This window comes from Cololabis saira, chromosome 13, assembly GCF_033807715.1.
Source record: "Cololabis saira isolate AMF1-May2022 chromosome 13, fColSai1.1, whole genome shotgun sequence".
Lineage (NCBI taxonomy): Eukaryota > Metazoa > Chordata > Actinopteri > Beloniformes > Belonidae > Cololabis > Cololabis saira.
In genome coordinates, this window is record NC_084599.1 from 11,392,932 (window position 1) to 11,408,027 (window position 15,096).

Consider the following 15,096-nt stretch of genomic DNA (forward strand, 5'->3'; position numbering starts at 1 on the left):
GTTACACCAACGCAGAGCCTACGGCGAAGGATACCCGGCGACGCGCACTGTACGGTGCGCGTCGCCGCGTCACATACGGCGTAGGGTCTGCGTCGATTTAACGCGGAACCATAATTCAGGCTTAAGAAAGCTGCGGGACGTGGCTGACAGGCGGTCGAATTTGGCTTATACTCGTGAATAACAGCATACCGGCGGTGTTATCACCAGCACCTTTATCTTGTACATGTATATGTGCATATGTGTCGCTAGTGAACTCGGCAGATAGTCTCCGCCGTCGTGAGCATAGATATATATCTATGGTCGTGGGTGTCGGTCTGTTTTCTGCTTCCTGTATTTGAGACGACTGCGGAGCCTTGCAGCGCTCTACGAGACGCGGAGGGGGGGTCCACCTGATTTGGTGCCCCAGTGTCGCTGCGGGTGGAACCGAGGCGGGCGGGTTGAGCGTACAGCAGAGAGGGGAGCAGTCTCCGCCCACCGGGCGCCGCAGAGCAGCACCTCTTTACATGGGCTAGCTCCAGCTAACAGCAGCAGGTAGAAGAAAGATCCTGAATTAAACCAACCTGCTCGACCCGCACTTTCATAGATGCGCCGGAGAATAATCCGACTTTTTAGAGGCGTCATCGTCGGGATAGGTTTTTCATAGTTAGTAAATTGACATGATACCAAAAGTACATTAACTTTGCTAAGGTTAGCTTGCCCAGTAGCTGTAGCCTCCCAGGACTGATCCTGTTGCTTTTCAGCTCGACTCCTGAACAGGTTTAGGTTTGCTCTTGTTGCTCCTGCTAAGAGGGGGATAAATACTTTACTGAGAAGAACATAGATTTGCAGCTGCTGAAATGGCTCCCAAAAAAAGACCCCTTCCCCTGAACATTACACCCATCGGGGAAGGACAGGCCACCTCCAACACCCTGGATGCTGCATCCGAGTAAGTAGGGCTGAACCTGGCATGGCTGGTGTTAGAGCATCGTTTATGTTGGTATATGGACCCGAACTAACGCAGAACACACATGCATTTTCTGAAGATGAACGTAGATCTCACAGGTCTCATAAAGATCTGCAGGGCACTGTGACATCACAATCCCAGACCAGAATACATAACCTCACATTACATCCTTCCGGCTTTTTTGCACTCTTTTTCTTTCTTTCCCGTACTGCACTACTTTTATTTTAAATACCAATGTATATACTGTTTATATTTTGTAATTATATATATATATTTTTTCTTTTTATATATCTTTTTTTACCCTTTCCCTATCCAGGACTGTCTAAGAAAATTAGAATATTGTGATTTTACAAGTTCAGTTTCCACTTCTTCCTACTCCTTTTTTGGCACGTTTTTAAAGGATGAAATTCTTTGTTTTGTTTTCTTAAAGTTCTCATGAAGTGTTGTTTCTTTTTTTTTTTACATGTAGAAAAACAAAACAAAATCAAATCAAATCAAAACATTCTCTGTAATTCAATTACAAAAACAAAAATGTTATACATTCTGGATTCATTACAAATCAACTGAAATATTGCAAGCCTTTTATTATTTTAATATTGCTGATCATGGTTTACAGCTTAAGAAAACTCAAATATCCTATCTCAAAAAATGAGAATATTCTGGGAATCTTAATCGTAAACTGTAAGCCATAATCAGCAATATTAAAATAATAAAAGGCTTGCAATATTTCAGTTGATTTGTAATGAATCCAGAATGTATGACATTTTTTTTTTAATTGCATTACAGAAAATAAAGAACTTTATCACAATATTTTAATTTTCTGAGACAGTCCTGTATGTGTGTGTTGAATGCACTGCTGCTGCACAAAGTGAATTTCCCCATTGACGGAGAAATAAAGGACAATTTAATCAAGGCAAGGCAAGTTTATTTATATAGCACAATTCAACACAAGGTAATTCAAAGTGCTTTACATCAACATTAAAAGCGGCAAGACATAATTAGACAGTAAATAACAAATAAAATGAAATACAATTATGAGGGAAAAAAAGGTAAAATAATAAAAAGCACAAGTTGCTAACAACTAAGGGCAGTAGAGTACAGCAGGTACACATCTCGAATTTGCGGTTTTCAGAAAGTATTTAATTTAAAAGTACGCTTAAATAACAAATAAATGAAATAAAATGATAGGAAAATGGTTAAATAATAAAAAGCACAAGTTGTTAAAAATAAGGGCAGTAGAGTACAGCAGGTGAGTATTTAATTTAGGAGTACGCTTGAGTAAACAGTAATGTTTTTAGGCCTGATTTAAAGGATCTGCAGTTGGAGCAGACCTCAGGTCTACAGGAAGTTTGTTCCACCGGTGAGGAGCAGAATAACTGAACGCTGCCTCACCTTGCTTGGTTCTGGTTCTTGGGAACCACAACAAACCAGATCCAGATGAACCTCAGGGGTCTGGGAGCTTCATAGGAACTAACAGATCAACCATGTATTTTGGTCCAAGACCATTCAGGTCTTTGTAGACCAGCAGTAAGATTTTAAACTCTATCCTTTGACTCACTGGAAGCCAGTGTAGTGATTTCATGACCGGTGTAATATGGTCCAGTTTCCTGGTGTTTGTAAGGACTCTGGTCTAATCTAAAAGAATAAGTCAATTACTGATTTAATTTCCACTCTGTTTGATCAAAAATATCCTGATATTCAGGATACTCTGATACACCCAGGGTTACTTAGGGTTACTTTTTTTTTTTATTTGATTGATAGTCAGTCAATCTAAATTTATGACATCAAGCAAAGAAAAAAATGTGTTTTTCTTTCCATTATAATGTCCCTTTTAAACTTTAAAAGGGACATTATTATTATTATTATTATTATTATTATTATTATTGTTATTATTATTATTACTACTACTTTTTTAAAAGCATATGTAAAAGGTTAACATTTATCTTTCTGTAAACATTTGTCTTTAAAGGACATATGTTCACTGAAAAATAAATCCTGCCTTTACCTTTTTATTCACACTTGTTTATGCAAATGTTATCTCCTCACAGAGCCAACCTTGAGGCCTTACAAAAGAAACTAGGTGAATTGGACCTTGATGAGCAACAAAGGAAACGACTGGAAGCCTTTCTCACCCAGAAAGCCCAGGTTGGGGAGTTGAAGGATGAAGATTTTGATCCCATATGTGAGTTGGGTGCTGGAAATGGAGGAGTGGTCAACAAGGTCCGCCACAAGCCCTCAGGTTTGGTCATGGCTCGGAAGGTGAACATTTTTTTTGTTTTTGTTTTTATTATAATGCATTTGAAGGTGGCTGAAGCAGAAGTCATTCCACTGGTGTTACTAATAATCTAAGCACATTTTAGATTTGATTACTTTCCCTCAGTACTGTTGCTTCTTTTCTTTGATGTTTCTTTGTGTAAGCAAACTCACTGGCAGGCACTGTTTTATGGCATTGCAAATTGAAAATCATGACACGGACTCATCTGCAGTTCTGTACAATTTGTAGAGCACAGAATCTGAACAGGTGTATTAGGATAAATGCCAGTATGAAAAAGACATCTATAAAATGTATTTGGCAACAGCTTATTGCATTAGTTGTGCGTTTGCAAGAGTTAGACGAGATGACGGGGGAAACATGCTCAAAGAATGTCTCAGCAGGACCACAGCCCAGTTTGTCATGACATTATTTTTTTTTCTTCTTTTCTGAAGTTGAATCTTTGGATCAGGGGATGTCTTGGCCTCACCTTTTAATATAACACCTGAGACATCCAAGCAGCCTACTTTCAGTTTCCTTCTATTTTGATTAAACTTAATGTGATAAATTATTGTGACGTTGTGCATACTTTCACTATAACATCTTCAACAAGCTCAAGCTTGTAGGCTGAACGGTCTGAAAATTTGTGTTGACTTGTCAGTTTAATTTCCACTAAGTTCTCCTGATAATAGAATTAGCTTATACCCCTGTCAGAGAGACTAAGGTGCTCTATCTGAATGCATTAAAACATCAGTGCAGCTCACCCAACTAGTATGATAAACGGTAATCCTTTAAAGCGTTTTCAGTCTGAAGCAAATCAGTGTTTGGCTTGTTCTGACCAGATGGTACAGTTACATAAATGTTTTGTGGTTTGGTGAATTTCCATTAACCTTTTAAAATGATAAAAAATCAAATTGTGAATAGAAAATACAGGTAATAGAAATGCAACCCCCTCCACCCCAAAAAAACAGACAAACTTCCATATATGTCAAGTTCTGACAAGTATCCACAGGTCACTTGTCTTAACAAAAAAAAGAAGTAGAAATTAGCTCCTTTGGGCATGATGTAGCATATGTAACATGAGGAGCTATTGACCTGCCTATCTCATCAAAAGTTGCACAAATCATCCTAAAGATTTGAATCCTCTGTGGAATCATTGACAGTGACCTCTCAGAAATCCTGCAGAGGTTGGTGAGCTCTATGTGGGAAGGACTTGCTTTGCAACAGTTGGTCTCAGACTTCTACATTCAGGATGCATGATTAAAAGTGTAAACAAATTCCGATAGTTAACTGCTTCTGCATGGCTTGTTACGATAACAAATAAGTTCATGTTTTTATATTTAATATCTTTCTCATTTTTCGGTTTTTAATTTCTTGATATGCAGTTTTCTGAAATGCAATAGTTTAGTAGCTCTGGCCAATAATAATAAGAAACAACTGTCCTGGCTCTCAATGGTAATTTATTTTTCGTGTGAGTAAGGCATCACAATACTTCATACTATAAGTCACTTTTGGATAGAGTTTGATGTGTCTGAAAGAAAAATGTTCTGATTGCACACAGTGGATTTGCGTGCAACTAGTATAGCCATCTATATTAGATTAAAACACAAAAGCAAAAGATGGTCATAATCTAAACCGTTTACATATGAATTCAGTAAATCGAATGCACCAATATGCCAGATCCCACACTTAAAACAAAAAAGTGCATCCCTCAAGAAAAGGGTTTGACAGAATTGATTGGTTTTCATACACACACAAAATTCATCTTTGAAAATTTGAGAACATCAATAAAATGCATCTATTCAATCTTTAGTGCTTGAAGATGAGATAGGTTTTTGCTTAGTTTAAGCAAAATGGTTTTCAAATATATACATACATACATACATACATACATACATACATACATACAATAAATGCATTGATATATGTCAATCAAAAGTAAGCGTAATGAAATCCTTACTGTGCCTTTTATGGCTTTTGCATTTTTCCTGTTTCTGGAAAAGTGTTTACTTCTGCTAAATCCCTCCCATGGTAAAGAGGTTCTGAAAATCCATTGGCATTATTCTTTAGAGGACACATCGCAAAGGGAGAAAACTTGATTTTGTTGCATAACAAGCATGTCATTCAGCTAGAGCTGCTGGTAAAACAGTCAAGCTAAAGTCGGAAAATGTTTGTTGCATGCTCACAAAAAAATACACATTTCTTCCATGTTATTATTGAACCAAAAACAAGAACTGATCACACCTTCCCTTGTCAAAACACTTTTTTTTTTCGGAAGAACACATCTATTTATTTCTCAATGCTACAATGAGTATATCATGATTTCCCATTGATTAGGTCAGTGACGTCATGACACGCAGCTGGAATCTGTCCTTCTCATGGACACACACCCCTTTAGTCGATGGTAGAATCTGACCAGTCAGGGAAATCCCCACCTCACGATGATGAAATTAGTTGAAGTCTCAAAATAACCTAACCACACCACAGGGTTTCAGCAACTTAGATACACAAAGTTAATATTGCATAGAAATATAACAACATCCCACTTTAGATGAGTCCAAAAACACAGAAAAGCATGCTATTCCTACTTAAATGAGACATTTTAGATGGATCCAAAGTGATCAATGGGTGGTGGGGTTATGAAAACAACAGAGTTAAAGCTTAAACTACCACTGTGTTTTAAATATGTTACAGTTAGAGAGTTCTTGACTTTACTTTTTCTGTCCTCAGTTGATCCACCTGGAAATTAAACCTGCCATCAGAAACCAGATTATCAGAGAGTTGCAGGTGCTGCATGAATGTAATTCTCCCTATATTGTGGGCTTCTACGGCGCCTTTTACAGCGATGGGGAGATCAGCATCTGCATGGAGCACATGGTGAGAAACACAAGCAAACTTTTTTTGGCTTTTTTTTAAACATATAATCTGATGGAGACACACATAATTTTTTCACCAGCTATAATAGACTCACTTTTCATCTCTACAGGATGGTGGATCATTGGACCAGGTTCTCAAGGAAGCTAGAAGAATCCCTGAAGACATCCTGGGAAAAGTTAGCATAGCTGTATGTACAATAGTTATGTTTCTAAAATAGTTTTTAGTATTTTGTTTGTAGTCTTATTAGTTTGACCAGATATATTTTAATAGACATAATTGCCAGTGAAGTGGAGAGCATTGTAAATGTTTTTGAAGCCTGTTACTGCACATGGGCAAGGCGTATGTTGTTACTTTTGAATTGCACATGTGGGTGTGTGTCTTTTGTGGTGTTTGACTAACTGAGCTTTCCAGTGATGCATCAGTGCTATGACTAGACAGTCTTTACTGAGGTATAGATGTTTTAAATGTTTTGCTGTCTCATGTGCAGGTGTTGAGGGGATTAGGATATCTTCGGGAGAAGCACCAGATCATGCACAGAGGTAAGAGCACTTTTTAGTTTCAGTACATAACATTGCTCTCAAAATCCTGACTTCAACATTTTTTTTCTGTCGTCGCTGTACAAAAAGTTTTGACTTTGTGAAGAATTATTTGACTTTGAGGCAGGCACTGGGGAAAAGGTGTATAAATATTAAAGTTCCTTTCACAGTGAATAATATAAAAACCAGGCTTCCAAATATTCACAATGGCCATTTATTGCCACATAACTCTTAAATGCAGTGATTACAGTTTTTGATGGATTGTATCCAAATTATATTTCATAGCATTTTCAGGATGATTTAGTTGTACATCAATATACAGCCCAGTTCAAAAAATGTGTATATTTAAAAAAAAAACAAAAAAAAACATTACACTATTCTGCAAATCTCATGAACCGGTATTGTTTAGAATAAAAAATTGAATAATGTAGCATATATTGACATTAAAATATTTGACCACGTTATGAAAAATATTAGCTTCTTTTGAAGCAGCACGTCTCAAAAAAGCTTGGACATGAGCAACAATAGGCTGGAAAAGTAAGTGCTACTGAAAAGAAACACCTGGAGGAACATCTTGCAACTATTTAGGTTACCTGGCAACAGGTCAATGACATGGTAGATGATTTAAAAAATAAAGCATCTTAGAGAGGCCGTCTTCTAGAAATAAATACAGGCAGATCCTTGAAAAAAGGTTTTCACATTGTCAGGAAAACATGTAGAATAATGTTCCTCACCATGGTATTGCTAAGTCTTTGAATATCACATCATTGGCAGTGTATAATATCATAATCCAAATACGGCAACGCTCCTCTTAAAAATGGCTCAATTCAGTAGGGGAACGGTTCAGGAGCACCTCTGGAAACCTCTGGCAATCAGAAATGTAGTCGTCTTCTCACGGTCCTGTCCAGTTTTACACTTACTAGAGGACAGTTAGTGTAGTCAGATAAGTCAATATTTTAATTTGAATCTTTGTGAAACTATATTCCATCTCTGATGGAATCTGGGTTACATTGTTGCCACTAGAGTGGGTCGATTACACATCTGGCCACAATTTCTGTTTTGTTTTTATTTTACATGTGGCAAATTTATATATATATATATATATATATATATATATATATATATAATTTTTTTATTTTTTTTAAAGGTAATACAATTATGAATCCTCCCATATTAGATTACATATATCTGTACTCTGCATTATGTCACCTGTGGTCAGTCACCTTGCAAACTTGCTTTTTAAGAAGGCTGTAGGATCAATTTTAGTGAATCAAAATTATTCATTTCTGAAGTCACAGTCATGAGACAGTCAATCTTAGCAGGATCCACACCATGTGTTTGTGTCACTGACCTGTTGACGACGCAAGTTCCAATACACCTCAACATTGTTTATTCAGATTTTTATTAAAATGTGTTTCCTGCATATTAACAGTATCACAATCTTGATCACACTCACTAACTACAATGAAAGCAATTATTTTGGAAGGCTACCATTTTCAGTGCAAAGATGTTTATCTCCGGTAGCTTTAAAAATGTCTTTACTTAAAACCATTATGTTTGCATACAAATAAAACTTAAAGTCCATGGCAAAGTCTACCCGCCCCCCCTCCCCTCCAAAAAAATAAATAAATTTAAATAACATTTCTGACAATCCACCAGTGAGGCGTCAAGGGTGTGCAGTGGTAGAAGCACTGTTTAAGGGAGCAGGCAGTCAGGCAGGCAGCATGCAGGGTAGTGAAGTTTTACTGTGCTTCAGGGTCGGTGGTACTCCAGAATGGAGTTGTCTGGGATTTCAGGCGGTAATTACAGCCTCTTGAATGTGATTATAGAGCAGCCGCGCCCTGTTGACCCCTCCCTCTATGTCTCCCGCCATCATTCTCCCACTCTTTCATGCCATCTTTTTCTCAGTCGCTCTTCACATGTCCTTGGTTGGTATGGGGGGGCACACTGCAGAGAGCAGATTGCAGGCCTCAGTCTTATGCCATTACTTTGCAGGATATTCTTCAGCATTGAATTGGATAAGTGGAGGACTGGAGTGGTTTATAACAGGAGATCAACAGAAGATTTCTACCAGAAATCTCTTGTACTGTTGGTTCTGTTTTGAAATCAATAACACAAAAATACTCTTACCATAATCAAACACATTCATTCATATCCCTACATCATGGATGTTTGCATTGAAAATCTAGCATATACAATGACGTTGATGGTTATGATTGTTACCTTTCACACCATACTATCATGGGGGGATCTGGTTGGCCCCCACTTCATTCTGTAGCAAGACAACAAGCCCACACAGCCAGGATTTGAGTAATGGGAAGAACAAGAAGTTCAGCATACATATGACCCCTTTTTTACACCTTATCTCTCTGCACCTTAGTCAGTCTGAGATTACACCACAAAATTGCATTAGTCAACAGAAGATCTATAGCCAGTTTTCTAGGGCTGCTTTCTAACTGCATGAATTTTGGTAGCAACAGATTGCTGTGCTGTTCAGATTGCACATCTCTGTCTTGTAATCAGGAGACTTGAAGACCTTTTGCCGTTCACACTACATGATCAATGAGCATCGGAGGGTCACACGTTTCATGATGGTCTCTCAACCATGTTTTGTCAACAGAAAACTTGTGGGAAATGAGGCATAACTACTCGCAAAACAGGAATTATGTGGGGAAAAGGTCACATAATAAACCAGTGGTTAAATGTTTTAGCACAATAATTTGTTTAGAACATGAACAAAAACATGGTTATAAGTACGACAGGGATTGTCTGTGTTACCGAAATTTATGGTGCATTGTGTTGTTGGATTATTAAACCATCTCACCCTTGATTTTTTTTGTTTCTCCTGGTGTTTCCCTTTACCCCCTGCCTTGGTCTCTCATTGGTTGTAGCTCGAATGGGAAGTCCCTTGACAGCTCCAAATATTTGGCATCCATCAATAAGTGCTACATTGATGAGCATCTTTGACAAGACTTGGAGCTCTTCTCACGCTATTGAGCGCTATCGGGCGGCTGCTTACTGATCTGTCTTCATCCAGGGCGACTGGCATATCAGACTTAAATCATGTAGTATGAAAGAATCCTAAGATAAAGGACTAATCTCCTCGCCAGGCACCATGGAAACTATGCACATGTATCATGGGCAATCACTTTAAATTAAATTAACTGGTTACCAAAAATAAAACAAAACTAGATATGGCATTATTACTTTTACTTCCTAAATGCTTTCCACAGACTGTATAGCAACAACGATGTAATAATGTTTGCTTCTGCCACTGAAGTTATATGTAGTATAATATTAAAAATCCTTTTTTTTTATCTTCAACATATCAAGTCAAGAAATTGAGCTGACGTATGAGTAGGTCTCTGTGAAAATGTGATGTCCGTCTGTATCTCTGCTATATAGATGTCAAGCCCTCGAACATCCTGGTCAACTCTCGTGGGGAGATTAAGCTGTGCGACTTTGGTGTGAGCGGCCAGCTCATAGACTCCATGGCCAATTCCTTTGTTGGAACGCGTTCCTACATGTCGGTGAGTCAGCTCTGCATGGCTGCGCCCCCACCCCTTTTCCTCTGGCCCTATCCCCACTTTCCTTCTCCGTTCCTCTCACATGGCTCTTGTTCACTGGTACCACCCTCCGCCTTCTCTTCCTCTGGCCCTCCCTCACTCCCCTGCCAAGAAGCGGGGCTGTGCCCAGGAAAAAGCTCTTTGGCAATGAGGGAGACAACTGTGCTCACTCTTTCTTGTCCTTCTAACCCCTCGATCTCTGACACCTGTGGGCTGCTGTTCCTATTTGTGTCTTTTCCTCACAAAGCATCACTGATGTGGAGGCCCCCTTGCCCATTGAGTGTAATTATTAACGCACACACCTGTTCTTGCTCACCCTTCTTAGAGTCTAAAAGAGCTCTGCCCTTCCTGCCAAGTTCTCTCATTATTTGTCCTCTTGCCCTAACCACACCCCAACTCTGTTTGCCAAAAACACCCCCCACTTCCTGTACCTTCTCTGCCCAGCCCCTTGCCCATCCCTCTTGCTTCCCTAGCATCTTGGCTCTACCTGCTCTGTCTGACGTAGTTGAGTGTCTCTCAACAGCCGGAGAGACTGCAGGGCACCCACTATTCTGTTCAGTCTGACGTGTGGAGCATGGGGTTGTCCCTGGTGGAGCTGGCGATTGGCCGCTATCCCATCCCCCCACCAGACACCAAAGAGCTGGAGTCCATCTTCGGACGTGCAGCCATGGATGGGGCTGAGGGCGAGCCTCACATCAATATACAGAGGCCTCGACCACCTGGCAGGCCTGGCAGCGGTAGGAAATTGGAAGGGGGGGGTTCAAGTGAAAATCTTTTTAGATTCAGTTGTGGAAGATAAAAACTTTGAAAATAGGGTAACTTTTTAACAATCTACTATTAAGACTATGAAACTTTTCCACAGGACATGGGATGGACAGTAGACCAGCCATGGCTATCTTTGAACTTTTGGACTACATTGTAAATGAGGTCTGGGAAACTATTAGTTTTTCTACAAATCAAAGCTCACACTTTTAATAGTTCTACTTCTGATGTTTGATTTCTACTTCTTCCTCAGCCGCCACCAAAACTACCAACTGTCTTCAGCACTGACTTCCAGGACTTTGTGACTAAATGGTGAGCCCTGAAAATTAGATCTGTTGTGCTTTGAAGTACAAATGCATTAGAAGAGTATAACGTTGTTGCAAAACCAAATTGTAAATTTTTTTTTTACTGTTTTAAACTGTACTTGGCTGAGATAGGTTTGAAAAAATGTATACATCAACTAAATATAATGCATCAACTGCGATGTTGGTAACCATGCAGCTATCTAAGCTGTGGCTTAATACAGTATTCCTTAGATGCACCATTTCAAGTTTAACCTGTAGGTGTGCTTAAAATTTAATGTGATTGCAGTGTCACAATAAGCAGGGGTTCAATTGAACCATTGTTAAATTGACTGGAAAGTGGAAATACCCCACAGTGTCAATATTTAACACATGGAGTTGGTACAGCTATGTGGAATCAATTGTTTCACGTACAAAATTGATTTCACATTCACCAAAAAAAACCAAAACATTTTTTTATTATAATTTTTTTTTAAAAGGATAATTGTTGAATCATATCATCATTTCTGTTTGAAAAATGGCCAACGTTATTAATGGGATTTTTTTGGATTGGGCTTAAATTATTAATATTCATATTTATGTTAGGACACTTTTATTACACAGACTGATAAAATATGAAAGAGCATCCCAGTGGCCTTGATGAGATCTAATTATGATATGGATTTTTTTATTTTTTTTTATTTACTCAGCATATGCCCTAAATGAGGGCATATATTAAAGAAATTTGTGTTTTAGGATGAGATATCCTTTAGTTCAAAAATTACTTAGAACCCAAAAAAGGTTTATTGTATCAGGTTTAAATGAACAAACAAGAAAGAGACCTCTGGTGGTTGATTATCATTATTATTTATTTATTTTATTTTTTTGAGGACAGGGCAACTGAGATCAAGTTTATGAGAATCTTCAGTTGCAGATTTTATCCATGGGCACTACAACAGACCAGTGGGGTTTAACATATTATGTGATTTTCTTATGTCACGTACAAGTTTAACATGAGGTTAAACTACATCTCAGCTAGTCCTATCACGATGCATTTGGACAACATTTTTAAAACTTCCATTTTAACAAGTTACATGTTGAACAACAGTGGACTTACAAACGGCTTATGATGTCACAAAGTCAACTTTTTACAATGCAATAACTTCAAGAAATGACTTTACAGGGTGTGTGCATTGTACTGTCAAAATTAAACCTTCTTATTGAAGGTCAATATTAATTTGAGAAATTATTGTTTCAATAATTTTTCTGCTGTCTTCTGTGTTTGCAGTCTGATCAAGAACCCAGCTGAGAGGGCAGATCTAAAGATGCTGACGGTGGGTACCCAAATGTATTTTTCATACATCCAATAGTTGAATCTCTTGATTTATTTATTTATTTATTTATTCTTTTTTTCTGTTGATAGTGGTAATTTTTGCAAAATGTAAATTACAATACATCTAATTTCAGAATCACACGTTCATCAAGCGATCAGAAGTGGAGGTAGTGGACTTTGCTGGCTGGTTGTGCAAAACCATGGGCCTGAACCAGCCCAGCACTCCTACTCGCTGCGCTGAGTGATGAGGCCGTTCCCCCGCATTGCCCTGATACATCTCTGGGTCTCTCTGCATACACATACATATACTCTGCATACATGCACAAAAGACATGCATATTGGCAATTTTTTTTTGTTTGTTTTGCATTTGGGTAGAACAGTTTTGGCTTCTTCTTTTATTCGGTCACCAGCAGCAGGGCCCATTGAGTCATTGTACTGTAAGATCACAGCTTCACCACAACAGTGTTGACAGCAGCCACAGCGCATGTTTCCACACGAGATGTAAAGCACTGAGGGGCTGCTATTGTGTCAACAAAATTTGCATTGACAAACTTATTTTGTATTATTAAATATTCTGTATTGTTTTTCTATGGCAGTTGGTGGCTTGTGGGGCTATTTTTGATTAACCTGCTGTAGAGATTTGTTGGGCTGAAAAAGAGAGATATCTGAATAAATCATCTACTCGCAAAATTGGTTTATTGGAGATTACTTTTGCTATTTTGATTAGGAATAATACTGTCTCGCAGTGCTAAAATAATTTAAGGAGAAAACTTTCAATTACCTCCCACATCATAATCAAGTTTGTGAGTGGATTGCAGGCTAAATGAGGATGCAAGAAGTTGATTTCAGGCAAATGAGCAATCACTCTGAACATCATTATGTGAAGCGTGTCGCAAACCAAAGAGGGTGCGCATGACTACTAAAGTTTCTCTGGTTATTTCATTTTATCTTTTTTTTTTTTTTTTTTTAAATCATGAGCAGTATATCAATGTACCTTTTCTGAATGTTCTAATTTTTCATTTGGTGACGTTCTGTACGTACTCGTTGTTTGGACTTTGTTCTATTCAATATACATTTTAGTTCACATCCAATGCTGTATGTCTCACATGGGAGAAGGCATATCCTGTAAAGGCCTCGTATCTGCCTGAATGTCTTTTGACATTAAGAAAACAAAGATCGAAATGTATTCACGGGACGATATAGCATGGTTTATTATCTTTCTAATACTATGTGTATTTTGTTTCCCTAAGATCATGCTAGGGATAAGCTAATGCTTTTATCAAAAGGCTAAAACTCTGATGTCAATTTTCTTTTTCAATCACAATGACTCTTTGTGGTAGTTTTCGATTTTCACTTGAAGCAGATTTGGTTTTTAATTTCACCATATTGCTACACGTGGCGCGCCATGCTTTCTCTGAAAACGCAAATACCCTGGAAGCTTGCTTGAGGGAAATATTTGGGTTGAAATGCCATTAAAACACCCTTTCTCGTGTTTCAGTACAGTTAATTTTGGTTTTACTCACATACTTCAAGTAAAAAACCAAAGGTGGTACAAAGGTCTGAACATTTTAACTAAGGTCTCTGTTGGTCACGTGATGGTGTTAACCTGCTAGCCTGCCGTGTTGCTAGAACTATTGTATTTTCTCTGCTTATGGTTGCTTTTCTTATTCCCCCCAAAATGTGCATTTGTTAAAGGCAAATGAAAGCATTGTCACCTGTATGTGTACAAAGCTATATACAAAAATAACAGGAGTACTATTTTGCAGTCTTAATATACAAGTTTTCGATTTATGTAAATGACAAGGAAAAGAGTCATTCTATTATAAAATGTGTTGGATATGGTTATAATGTATAAAAAAGATTTAAATAAAACTTATTTGTGAATGTACTGCAATCTTTTTGTCATGCCATTAGTATAATTCAATGTGCACATTTAACAGAGAGCCTATCATGAAACTGATGTGGTTGTCAACACTGCACTTTTTCCTTTTTTTCTAAACAAAAAAAACACTGCACTTTTTGGTTTAAAACAGCAACGTTGACGTATTAACCACTAAGACAGGGGGCCTTGCACTGAATAATAGATTTTGCAAGATATTTCAGTATTGGAAACCTAGTACGCCTTGTTTTTATAGAATAGAGGACCCAAGTTTGAACCCAGTCTCACTTGGGGTTTAATAAAATTTAGATATAATCGAAAACCCTAAGAATCCTGTAAAAACATTTTGAGTGGGACATCGTGCGTGCGTGCGTGCGTCACTATATTGTACAGAGGAATAGCCTAACAGAGCATCCTATTTGAAACCATATAATGTATGTGACTGTACAAATATAAAAACAGGCTTTACAGTAGGTGATGAAAACTACCCAACGTGTTGCAGGTACTCATCCACCAAGCAGCAGTGGTTTGTGTGAGACATTGCAGAGAATTGTGAATTGATGGTTTGCTGACTCCCAACATAAAAAGATATATTTTTATCACCTAATAATTCATTGAATGATGTTATACAACATTGGTGGCAAGGTCCATCCATTCATCCATCCATC

General features: G+C 38.0%; 1 protein-coding gene across 1 annotated transcript; it reads left to right on the forward strand.

The window, feature by feature from the left end:
- The first annotated feature begins 132 nt into the window (after positions 1 to 132).
- On the forward strand, positions 133 to 14,433 carry map2k2a (mitogen-activated protein kinase kinase 2a). Its single transcript, XM_061737684.1, has 11 exons — positions 133 to 925; positions 2,992 to 3,202; positions 5,925 to 6,071; positions 6,181 to 6,258; positions 6,559 to 6,610; positions 10,013 to 10,137; positions 10,697 to 10,910; positions 11,036 to 11,100; positions 11,189 to 11,247; positions 12,505 to 12,550; positions 12,684 to 14,433. The coding sequence occupies exons 1-11, from the start codon at positions 837 to 839 to the stop codon at positions 12,792 to 12,794; spliced, it is 1,197 nt and encodes a 398-aa protein (XP_061593668.1). The 5' UTR covers positions 133 to 836; the 3' UTR covers positions 12,795 to 14,433.
- The last annotated feature ends 663 nt before the right edge of the window (positions 14,434 to 15,096 follow it).

Bases quoted from the DNA above. Each gene is read 5' to 3' on its own strand.
- map2k2a (XM_061737684.1), top strand. From the start codon at position 837: ATGGCTCCCAAAAAAAGACCCCTTCCCCTGAACATTACACCCATCGGG. The intron at 6,072-6,180 runs GTGAGAAACACA...TCATCTCTACAG, and splicing joins GCATCTGCATGGAGCACATG to GATGGTGGATCATTGGACCA. The intron at 6,611-10,012 runs GTAAGAGCACTT...TCTGCTATATAG, and splicing joins GCACCAGATCATGCACAGAG to ATGTCAAGCCCTCGAACATC.